At 38.8% G+C, this 12,607-nt stretch overlaps 1 protein-coding gene across 1 annotated transcript; it reads right to left on the bottom strand.

The window, feature by feature from the left end:
* Positions 1 to 6,367: 6,367 nt before the first annotated feature.
* Positions 6,368 to 12,137, bottom strand: LOC138342032 (uncharacterized). The gene is made up of 3 exons (XM_069294212.1): positions 12,017 to 12,137; positions 7,054 to 7,292; positions 6,368 to 6,670 (listed from the first exon to the last, which is right to left on the bottom strand). The coding sequence occupies exons 1-3, from the start codon at positions 12,135 to 12,137 to the stop codon at positions 6,368 to 6,370; spliced, it is 663 nt and encodes a 220-aa protein (XP_069150313.1).
* Positions 12,138 to 12,607: the final 470 nt, after the last annotated feature.

The following is a 12,607-nucleotide window of genomic DNA, read 5'->3' as shown; positions in this document are numbered from 1 at the left end:
GTATCATTAATTTGACATGTTTAGAAGTGTTTTTGAGCATTTCCATATTTTCCGACTTTTAATCATTATTTTATAATTTATTTTTATGCTTTGTTAATTTTTACGTCTCTTTTTAAAAATTAAAATTTATTTAATTTTATATTTTAAGGTTCTCATATTTATTTGTGAATTTTCGGAGTTGATTTCATATTTTTTCGATATTTTCCCTATTTTTTAATAATTTATTACTAATTTTCAGAATTTTTGAAAAAAATAAAAATTAAAAAAATATGTTGAAAAATATTTTTTTATATATATTAAAGTCATTTATGAAGACTATTGTGTTTGTACCTTAGAACGTGCATATTTAGGTTGTACATTTCCATTATGATTCTCTGGAAAATCCATGTCTACTCCACTCAAATGGGTGTGGCATGCCATCATCGCCTTTGGGCAGCACACACGATCGAACGACGTCGGGCGTGGTATGCCATCATCGCCTTTGGGCAGCACACATGGTCGGACGATGTCGGGCGTGTCATGCCATTATCGCCTTTGGGCAGCACACACGGTCGAACAACGTCGGGCGTTGCATGTCATCATCGCCTTTGGGCAGCACACACGGTCGAACGACGTTGGCGTGGCATGCTATCATCGCCTTTGGGCAGCACAGACGGTCGAACGACGTCGGGCGTGGCATGCCATCATATCCCTTGGACAACACACATGGTCGGACGGCGTCGAGCGTGGCATGCCATTATTGCCTTTGGGCAGCACACACGGTCGAACAACGTCGGTCGTGGCATGCCATCATCGCCTTTGGGCAGCACACACGGTCCAACTACGTCGGGCGTGGCATGCCATCATCGCCCTTGGCAGCACACACGGTCGAGCGACGTCGGGCGTGGCATGCCATCATCGCCTTTGGGCAGCACAGACGGTCGAACGACGTCGGGCGTGGCATGCCATCATCGTGTTTGGGAGGCAAACACGGTTGAACGACGTCGGGCGTGGCATCCCATCATCGCCTTTGGGCAGCACACACGGTCTACCGACGTCGGGCATGGCATGCCAGCATCAACTTTGGACAGCAGACGGTCGAACGACGTTGGGCGTGGCATGCCATCATCGCCTTTGGGCAGCACACACGGTTGAACGACGTCGGGCGTGGCATGCCATCATCGCCTTTGGGCAGCACAAACGGTTGAATGACGTTGGGTGTGGCATGCCATCATCGCCTTTGGGCAGCACACACGGTCGAACGACGTCGGGCGTGGCATGCCATCATCGCCTTTGGGCAGCACACAAGGTCGGACGGCGTCGGGCGTGTCATGCCATTATCGCCTTTGGGCAGCACACACGGTCGAACGACGTCGGGTGTGGCATCTCATCATCGCCTTTTGGCAGCACACACGGTCGAACGACGGCGGCGTGGCATGCTATCATCGCCTTTGGGCGGCGGTCGAACAAGGTCGGGCATGGTATGCCATCATCGCCCTTGCCAGCACACACGGTCGAGCGACGTCCGGCATGACATGCCATCATCGCCCTTGGGCAGCACACACGGTCGAGCGACGTCCGGCGTGACATGCCATCATCGCCCTTGGGCAGCACACATGGTCGAACGACGTCGGGCGAGGCATGCCATCATCGCCTTTGGGCAGCACATACTGTCGGACGGCATTGGGCGTGGCATTCCATCATCGCTCTTGAACAGCACACACGGTCAAACAACTTCGGGCGTGGCATGCTGTCATCGCTTTTGGACAGCACAGACGATCGGCCGTCGTCGGGCGTGGCATGCCATCATAGCCCTTGGACAGCACACACGGTCGGCTGTCGTCGGACGTGCCAGCACACAACGGTCGGCCGTGGTTTGTCCGCATCGGTCGTGGCTTGCGCAACATTGTTCGAGTTCCAAACAAAACATGGGGATGTTCATGCCGTACATAAATCAAAGGATGTTGAAACAACCTCCATGCATAACAAACATATTCATCTATTTTCCATTATCTATTTTCAAACGTTTCCGCCTAACGTGGCTCTTTCGCATCATTTCATTACTTTTACGGTGCGTATGATATTGAAACATCTTTTATTTGTGAAAATATATATCTTATCATTAATTTGACATGTTTAGAAGTGTTTTTGAGCATTTCCATATTTTCCGACTTTTAATCATTATTTTATAATTTATTTTTATGTTTTTTTAATTTTTACGTCTCTTTTTAAAAATTAAAATTTATTAAATTTTATATTTTGAGGTTCCCATATTTATTTGTGAATTTTCGGAGTTGATTTCATATTTTTTCGATATTTTCCCTATTTTTTACTAATTTATTACTAATTTTCAGAATTTTTGAAAAAAATAAAAATTAAAAAAATATGTTGAAAAATATTTCTTTATATATATTAAAGTCATTTATGAAGACTGATATGTGTTTGTACCTTAGAACATGCATATTTGGGTTGTACATTTCCATTATGATTCTCCGGAAAATCCATGTCTACTCCACTCAAATGGGCAAAACTTTTTTAAGCATATATAAGGGGGTAGAGGTGTTGGAGGCAGATTGAGGCGCAGGCAGGCAGACGGCATAGGTGTCCCGTGGGCTTAGCAGGCGTGCTGCGTGGGCGCTTGATGGCATGCATGGCTTGTCCATGCTACGCCGTTGGGCGTTTACAAAAACTCGTCGGCAACGTCGACGTGTCGAGTGAGGCAACGGCAGGCGGATGCCGAGGGCGTCCTGTGGGCTTAGTAGGCGTGCTGTGTTGCCGCTTGACGGCATGCATGGCTCGTCCGTGCTACGTCGTTGGGCGTTAACAAAAACACGCCCGCGACGTATGCGGGGCGTTTGAGGCGGTGGCAGGCGGACGTCATGGGCTTCCTGTGGGCTTAGTAGGCGTGCTGCGTGGGCGCTTGACGGAATGCATGGCTCGTCCGTGCTACGCCGTTGGGCGTCAACAAAAACATGCCAGCGACGTCTGCGGGGCAACTGAGGCGAAAGCAGGCGGACGTCAAGCCATGCTACGCCGTTGGGCGTTTACAAAAACACGTCGGCGACGTCGACGTGTCGAGTGAGGCAACGGCAGGCGGATGCCGAGGGCGTCCTGTGGGCTTAGTAGGCGTGCTGCGTGGGCGCTTGACGGCATGCATGGCTCGTCCGTGCTACGTCGTTGGGCGTTAACAAAAACACGCCCGCGACGTATGCGGGGCGTTTGAGGCGGTGGCAGGCGGATGTCATGGGCTTCCTGTGGGCTTAGTAGGCGTGCTGCGTGGGCGCTTGACGGAATGCATGGCTCGTCCGTGCTACGCCATTGGGCGTCAACAAAAACATGCCAGCGACGTCTGCGGGGCAACTGAGGCGAAAGCAGGCGGACGTCAAGGGCGTCCTGTGGGCTTAGTAGGCGTGCTGCGTGGGCGCTTGATGGCATGCATGGATATATATATATATATATATATATATATATATATATATATATATATATATCCATAATAATCAAAAGAAATCAAGAACAATACACATTGTAATTGAACGTGGGAATATAAATGTATAAATTTTTGGATCTAACCATTATATTTTGGTAGTTAAAAAGTTTCAATAGTTTGAATCTAAAAGTGCTTGAAAATATTATTTTTAAGAGGCAGAAGAACATCATTTTAAAAGGCCTAAAATGGATGTTATAAGTTGCTATAATCATTATTCCTTTTTGCCTAAAATGGATGTTATAAGTTGCTATAATCATTATTCTTTTTTTAGTCTTTACTTACGGTTAAAATATTTACCTTTGAACATACTTTTTTAGAAAATAAGTAGAAAAGTAGGCTTATATTTCACATAAATATTTGTTTTAGAAAATAAGTAGAAAAGTAGGCTTATATATTTACCAAAAATAAATGTGACTTTAGAATAAGTCATTATAGCTAAGCCTATTTTTATACTCTTTGCATTATCTCTTTATAAAATATATTGTCTATTCTTACACCCCTTTAAAGGAAATATTTTTAAAATATTCTAATTCCTTAACATGCTATTTAAGGTTTTACATATTCAACAGGTCCAAAATACAAGATACATATATAGGTCATACATATAAATATATATATTCTATATTTCTCTATCTAATCTATTATTTATTTTATAATTTATAAATTTCTATACTTCACAAACATTATTTTAAATCTAATCTATTTTTGATTTATCTCTACATAATAAGCATTCACATGATTTAAAAAACTTATATGTATATACTATATTTTTATAATAAATACATTTAAGATCACAAACTCTATAAAATATTTTAACATCTAGTATCATTTACTTTTTATATAGTTTTTAGAAAAAACTCCATTATATATATTTTATTTAAATTATACATCACATATTACTACAAATTTATACCAAACTACTATTATATTTTTAATACATGTCTTAATAAGACGACCAATTTTCAAAAATTTAACATCTATATATTTTAATATAAGTTTATTATGATACAACTTATCATACATTTAAATATATTTATTATTTATTTATTTTTACCACGTAGTGAAAATACTTCTATTAGATTTATTTAATAAGATATATATGTCATACCTTGTATTTTACTTTTTCTTTTTACTAAGTAATTAAATTATCATTGATTTTTAAAGAAAATAAATAAACAAGTTTTCCAAATCATATTTTCCTAAATTGAGTTTAAGGACTATCTTCGGATAGGCTCTGAGGGGTGCTTAACACCTTTCCCTCTAATAACAAAAACTCTTACTCAGAATTTTGTTGGTTTCGCAAATCAAAAACAGAGTTTACATTTACATAAAAATAAGGTTTTCCTAATATTTTCCTTAAAAATTAGGTGGAGACTCTAAAACAAAACAAAATATATTTTTCCACAAAATCAGAGTGTCAGCCATATTATGTTGTGAACTGCTTCAACTAGTTCAAAATAGGGGTGTAACACTTGCTTCATTTAGAAAGCTATAGTTCTATTTTGAATAATAGACTTAAGGCTCCTTGGAAATCTCAGTTGCCGTTCTTCTAGTGTGAAAACATTTTTATACTGCTTTGGGAATACTTAGTCCTGTTATACTATTTTTGAAGAAAAGACTTCACTTTACACTGAACTGAATTCAACTCAAGTCTTAAACGAAGTTAACACATTGGTAAAAAACTTATGAAAAACTGAAATGAACTTCTTCTTATTCTTATTTTTACTCATTACTAAACCTGATCTTTATGTATTAAAACAAGTTTAACGAATTTGTAAAATACTTCTTGAAGGAACTCCAAGAACTCTCTAGACTTGACTCTAGTATTTCCTTGAATTTGAAGTTATGGATTCAAAGTTGTAAATTAGTGCTTTTGGATGATTTTTATATGATTAGAATTCATTTAGAGTAGTTAGAATCATTAGGAAGTATTAAAACACCTTAGAAGGGCTAAATCAGACTAAACTATGAAAACTGGGCAACAAAACGCTCGATTCAGGCGCGCCGCGCCAGCCTTTATTGACCGAAGCTTGAATCTGGTGCATTGGTGGTGTGCTGCGCTAGACTCCAAGTGACTTAGGCCGTTTTCTGGCGCACTGCAAGCGCGACATGCCTAGCTTTGCCCAAGTGCGTCTGACAGATTTTTTCACTCCTTTTTCATCTCCAAACCTCCCTAGTTCTTTCGCCAAACACTTGGTACTATTGGTACCCTCAATACCTATTCGATTCAATTCAGATTCGACCCAGAGAAACAAGAATCAACCAACCATAGGCAACCAACAATTCAATCAACGAGATCATCTATCCTTGGAAGAGGATACTTATTGTTAATGATAACCTTATTTAATTTGCGGTATTCTATACACATCCTAAGGGAACCATCTATCTTTCTTTCTTACAAATAATATTGGAGCCCTCCAGGGTGAGACACTTGGTAGAATAAAACCTTTATGTAACAGATCATTCATTTATTCTTTCAACTCTTTTAACTTTGTTTGTGTCATTCCATATAGCGAAATAGAGATAGGACGAGTATCTAGAATGATGTGTATGCCGAGTCTATTTCTCCGGGTAGATCATTAGGAAAACATCTGGAAATTCCTTTACTATAGAATCTGACTGAAGGGAAGTTACCTGCTTATGTCATTAACTCAGACTAAGTGATAGATAAACCCCACGGAAACTAAATTTCTCGCCTTAAGGCACGAAATGAATAGACCCTTAGGCATTGCTGAACTGCTTTTCCACTCTAAGACTGACTCATTTGGAAACTGAAACTTGTCTACTCGAGTTCTACAATGAAATGAGGCATAGTAGGCATGAAGTTAGTCCATATCAAGAATACTAAATCAGCCATGGTACTCTTGTGACTGACGGAAATAGGACAATCATAATAGACTATTTTGCTAGAATGTATTCACCAACAGGTGTGGAAACACTGAATGACTCAATAAGTTGCTCAGGAATAAAATCAAAGTTCATCACATCATATAAAGTTACAAAAGACAAACTCGCTCCTGAGTCTAGCAATGCATAAAAGGTAAAGTCAATAACTTGAATCATACCAGTGACAACTTCTGGTGAACTCTCATGCTCCTGGTGATTGTTGAAAACATATAAGTGGTTTGTTCCTCCACTTGTACCAGAGGTAGCTCCCCTAGGTGCAACCCTGTCTGGTGGAGCAACTGATGAAGGTTGGCTCTATTGCCCCCATTACCATTTTCTTGCTTGTTCTTTGTACACTCCCTCATGAAATGCCCGGTCTGACTGCACTTGAAACAACCAGTGGAGCCCTCACTACAAACACCGGAGTGGTTCCTACCACACTTGGCGCAGGCAGGAAGCTTACTACCCTCTTGTGCCACACTACTATGTGACTATGCACGCTTAGCTTTGGAATTTTGACCATAGTAATCACCCTTGTCCTTAGGTGCAAGTGCACAAGTAGATGATGTGGTAAGACCCTTCTGTTTTTGTTGTAAGGATGACCGGTTGGTATTACTCTTTTGTTGCCCGGGCTCATTCCCTGTCTTAGGTCTCTTGCTTCTATACTATTCTCTGTCCCTTAGCTTGTCCTTTTCAACCTGCTGCATATACACCATCAACCTGGATATGTCCATGTTGCATATCAGCATTGCAGCTCTGCCCTCTTTGCTTGATGCACCACCCAAGCCAGCAACAAGCAGACTTATCCTGCTCCTCATGTCCTTAACCATTTCAGGAGCATAGCAGGATAACTGGGTGAACTTCAACCCATACTCATGCACACTCAAAGTGTAATGCTTCAGGTTAAGGATCTCTCGGACCTTAGCCTCTTTCAATTCTGAAGAAAAGAAACGCCCCAAAAAGCCTCTTCAAAATAGGCCTAACTCGGATGTGGTGCATCCTCATCTCTGCCCTTCTTCACTGATCGAACCAAGTCCTAGCCACATTCTTCAGTTGATATGCAGCTAGCTTGAATCTTTCATCATCAACCACATGTATCACATCAAAACCCTTTTTAAACTCTTCTACTAAGTTTTTCGGATCCTCAGTCGTGCTTGAACCCATGAAACTTGGGGGATTCATCATTAAGAACTCACGAATCTTTGAACTTTCAGTCTCTCCTTGTCAAGCTCATCTCTGCTGCCCCACTTGGTTAGTCACCGCTTGACCTAACATCTGGATAGCTTCACGGAATTCAATATTTGTGACGTCTCTTTGAGGTTGCACATTTGGTGCATTTGGTACCTATGGCTCCTAAACATTCCTCCTAGATGGATAACCTCTTGCTGCTCTTCGTGGAGGCATGATGATATGAAATATGCGCAAGCACGAATTAGAGAGAAATTTTCTAGATATAAACTCTAATGCACGAAAAGGAATATGAAAGAAGTGAGAAATTCCTAAATTTTGCAGCCTCCGAATCATATATGTGACGCGCTTCACACCGATGACTAGGACTCTATAAACACGGCTTCATAGAATCCCTAGTAATCTTGAACTCTTTGTATAATACCAAGTTTATCACGCCCTAAGTCTACACCATGGACGTGGCCGACACTCGATGACCTTTGCTGGACTCGAGCAAACCCTTGGCTTGACTTACTTAACTCAGCGGAAGACAATAATCATAACTTATCTGAAAAGAATATCGTAATTGAGAATGTTATAAAGCTGAAACATTCAAACTTAATCAAAAGCTGGCAATCCAGATCATAAAAAAAGAGATAATACTAAAAAGACTCAGAGGACTAACATTAGACTGTTTATCTACGAAGACTCTAAAACTAAGACAAATTTTCGTATAGACCCCACAACATCCTAATAAATAAAGTATTGGAAAGCAATAAATGTGTCCTCCAGAATGCAAAAAGGCTCACCACTAACTTTGAGTGCTCAGCTTGATCAACGAAGTGTTGGATGGTGTTGATACTGATTAACTGCGTCTGCATCATGACACAATGCAGGCATACTGGTATGAGTACATTGAATGTACGAGTATGTGAGTCGGAATGCTAAACAACATAGGCTAGAAAAGAGTCTGGAGAAACACTTACCTTGGCTCTACTCAACTCGTGAATAACTAACTCATTCCAATGTAAAACAAATTTTTTAAAAAATAAGTGCAATATAACGAAAACTTGTTAGAAAATATGTTGTAAACTTTGAATGTATAAAAGGATACAATTAATTCTGAGATATATGTAAAAGTAAAAGTAAATTGATGTATATAAACAAATACATTTAAATTTCGTGGGAGTTTCTTTAACCAACAACAATCACTTAAGAGCTATAGTGATGATATAGTGATCTACCTCACGCTGCCAGCATAACCTATACCCTGCCAAAGGTATAAGACCTGAAGTGCCTAATGAATCCACTAGTCTACTATGAAAAGGGTTCATCCAAAAAGTATGACCCCTTTTCTAGCCATGGTTGATATATGTTTTATGGGGGCTGTGAGTTGTTTAAACTCTCCCCTATATCGGTGCTCAAAATTACTCCAAAATATATTGGCTCTTATGTTTTTATAACATATTGATTCTGTGGTTTGAGATTAGTGCTCAAAATATACTTAGCTTAAAAAATATCTTTGAAATCTTTGTTTCCCTACTTGCTTCATTTAGAAAGCTATAGTTAATTTTTGAAAATTAGCCCTAAGGATCCTTGGAAATCTCAGTTTCCATTTGTCTAATGTGAAAACATTTCAATAGTGCTTTGGGAATACTTAGTCTCCATTTACTGTTTTTGAAGAAAAGAATTCACTTTACTCTGAACTTAATTCAACTTAAGTCTTAACGAAGTTAACACATTGGTGAAAGACTTATGAAAATCTGAAATGAACTTCTTCTTATTCTCATCTTTAATCATTACTCATCCTGATCTTTAAGTCTTAAAACAAGCTTAACGAATATGTAAAAGACTTCTCAAGGAATTCTAAGAACTCTCAAGTCAACTCTAATTTTTCCTTAAATTTGAAGCTATGGATTCAAGGTTATAAATTTATGTTTCTGGATGATTTGTATATGATTATAGGTCATTTAGAGGAGTTGGAATCATTAGGAAGTGTTAAAAGACCTTAGAAGTAAATTAGACTAAACTACAAAACTGGGCAAAAAATACAAATTCCGGTGCTTTAGGGTGCGCCGCGCCAACCTCAATTGACTAAGGGTTGGTTCTGGATATATAGTGATGCGCCGCGCTAGACCCCAAGTGACTGAGGCTACTTTCTGGCGCTCTGCAGGCGCGACACGCCTGGCGTTGCCCAGGTGCGTCTGGCGGATTTTTCAACTCATTTTTCATTTCCAAACCCTCCAACCTCCCTAGTTCTTTCACCAAAAACATAGGACTATTGGTACCCTCAATACCCACTCGATTCAACTCATAAACAACCCGTAGAAATAAGAATCAACCAACAATAGGTAGCCAACAACTCAATCAACAAGAATTCAACACTTCTCTTCAAAAACTTTAACTTTTAACATGTAAACAACTCATAATTTGCTGAATTTAAACAAATTGGTGTGTGTGTGAACTAACTCAACATAAAAGATCTCACATACCTTAATAGGGATCACCCTCGACGAATTTTACTCGCAATGCCTTGGCGTTCTTGACGAAACCTTGATCTTTCTCCCTTCTCCTTCTTCTCTTCTCCTTTCTCCCAAGCCCTAAGTGTGAATTGATTTTCCAAAACTGACTTAAGGCTTATTTTTACCCCAATTAATCCTTAAAATTAATTAGGAAATAATTGAGTGAATAGACTAGTTTGCTCTTACTGAAATCCGGAATCGGACTTTCCTCACTTCAACAATCCAACTTTCGATAGACATATCTCGCTCATACGATGTGCAAACTCGGCGACATTGGAAATATTTCTCCAAGGGATTTTCAACCATATCAAGAACTACCTCTAACTCATCCTGAGCTAGAAGTTATGTCTGTTTGAAAATGACCAAAACTCACCTCTTAAACTTAGAAAAATTTCCTGATTATTTTTAATTTCTTAGGTTATTCTTAGTTATTTCTTAGGTTATTCTTAGTAATATTACTATCAACTAGTCTCGCATGCTTAAATAGTTAATTAAAACAATAACGTGAGTTGATTGCTTAGTACTTATCTAAAATTATTATCACCTAGCTTGCATGCTTAATTATTTAATCAAAATAATAGAATAGCCTTATTTTTTTAATATTATGTTATCACCTAGTTTCCATGATTAACTAAACAATTAAAATAATAATGTGATCTTAGTTGTGTAATGTTGGTTATCACCTAGTAATCATGCTAAGAAAATCAATAATAAATGAAGTGACCTTATTTTCTACTTGTAACCCCCACATAAATTGCATGAGGTACGATCGGGATCCACATTTGTGGACCTCCAGGAAAGCCTAACACCTTTCCCTCGAGGTAATTCGAACTCTTAGAATTATCTCTGGTTCATTGATCTCTTGTTAGACTAGTTAAGTTAGATAGGTTCTCTAACGTGCCTTAATTCGTTAGGTGGCAACTCTTCAATTTTTAAAAATCCCGAAAGTGTTTCTAGGTGGTGCATCAAAACCCTTTTAGCGAAACAAATGGGGTGCAATAGAATGACGACTCCGCTGGGGATATTATGGTCTTACCATTACATGTTTCATTTGATTTATGTGGGATTTACTTTATTTGGTTATTTCATTATACCATGTTTAGTTGTTATTTGTTTTCTTATTTATTGTCAATTTTCCATGTTCCACCCTTTGTCCTCTTCCTTATTTAGCAAGCAAGACAACAAGGGAGGGTTTAGGCAACTCGCTGGTTTCGAGATGGGTTTTTTTATATAGTCATGTTTCACCATTTCCGTTTTCCCTTATTTGTGTACTTGCATGATTGATCCTATACCCTCTTTCCTTATTTTCATGATTTTGTAATATATTTATATGTTTACGTTCTTTTACGTATGCATTTATTTAATTATTTATGTATTTATCGCTTTTATAAACTACCTATGTTACTGCTCTGATAATTGGCACTCCATTCATACTTCCCCCCAATTGGGACCTCTTCCTTTTTTTTTTACTTTTTACTGTGATGTTGTGCCTTTGCACCTCTCACAACTACTCTAGTTATCTTCAAATGGCCATTATAGAGAGTCGGGATATGCGTGAACGGAATAGATAATTTACTCCTACAAAACCACGAGCTTTCTCGCATAGAATCCCTTTCAAGTTCATCTCAAGTCAACTCTTAGAAATCCTTGTTAGGTCATACATGCTGCATAATCCCTAGGTGGTTTTACCCTTAGTGTCAATTCACACAATTAGTATCCACCCTATTGTCTTATTGCCCCCAACACCCTTTAGACAAATTGCATATTTGTGTGTCAATAATAATTAAATCAAGATAACTTTTCCAAAATTGAGTTTAGAAGTCGTTTGTTATTTTTTTTGCACAGTCATGGATGATTTCAACTGCCCAAACCCTCAAATGGTCGTAGAGGTGAATTATAGTCTAAGGAGCTGGTGGATGGATATAAAGAGAGACCACAAAAGAGAGATTTGTCAGTCGTTGGGCGGTCTTACCTTCCTTATCCTCGTCATACCGAGCCCTCAACTGATTAGGGCCTTGTTGGAATTTTGGGATGGTTTTCAAATTTGTAGATTTCAACTTGACACCAACAATTGAAGATATTAGTGATTTCATCGACTTCCTATACCATGAGTGTGAAATGATGGTACCACATAAGTCATCATCAAGGGAGTTTCTAAAAAGTCTGGGGATGAAGCTTAATCCTACCTTAGTTTATTAGACCTTGGGTGGATTCAGGACTTTGAATACTCACGATTTACCTGAGATGATAGCTATTACTATTTTAGCAATGAATTCGAGTGCTCCGCTGAGGAATGAGAAACATATCGCTTAAATGACTTTGCCATTGGCCTATTAGAATCCTTGGTTTTTCCTAAAATAAGGGAAAGAATAGACACATGTTTGATTTATGTGGTTCGAGACATAACTCAAAGTGAGGGCGAACCTAGGAAAACTATTACTACCCAGTATACACGCAAGTGTACATGGTTGTACAAGTAATATAGAATATTTAAGAAACGAGTTATCATTCCCAAGGGACTTATAATCAATTCATATTTAACACTTAAAATTACAAATAAAAA

This window comes from Solanum lycopersicum, chromosome 2 (genome assembly GCF_036512215.1).
Source record: "Solanum lycopersicum chromosome 2, SLM_r2.1".
NCBI lineage: Eukaryota > Viridiplantae > Streptophyta > Magnoliopsida > Solanales > Solanaceae > Solanum > Solanum lycopersicum.
This window is presented reverse-complemented; position numbering and strand designations above follow the sequence as displayed.

Excerpts from the sequence above, each read along its gene's own strand:
- LOC138342032 (XM_069294212.1), bottom strand. The coding sequence starts at position 12,137 with ATGAAATCACTAATATCTTCAATTGTTGGTGTCAAGTTGAAATCTACA. Across the intron at positions 7,293-12,016 it reads GTATGACGAGGATAAGGAAG|AATTGAAAGAGGCTAAGGTC; the intron begins GTAAGACCGCCC and ends TCTTTTCTTCAG. Across the intron at positions 6,671-7,053 it reads TGATGGTGTATATGCAGCAG|AGCCAACCTTCATCAGTTGC; the intron begins GTTGAAAAGGAC and ends TGGGGGCAATAG.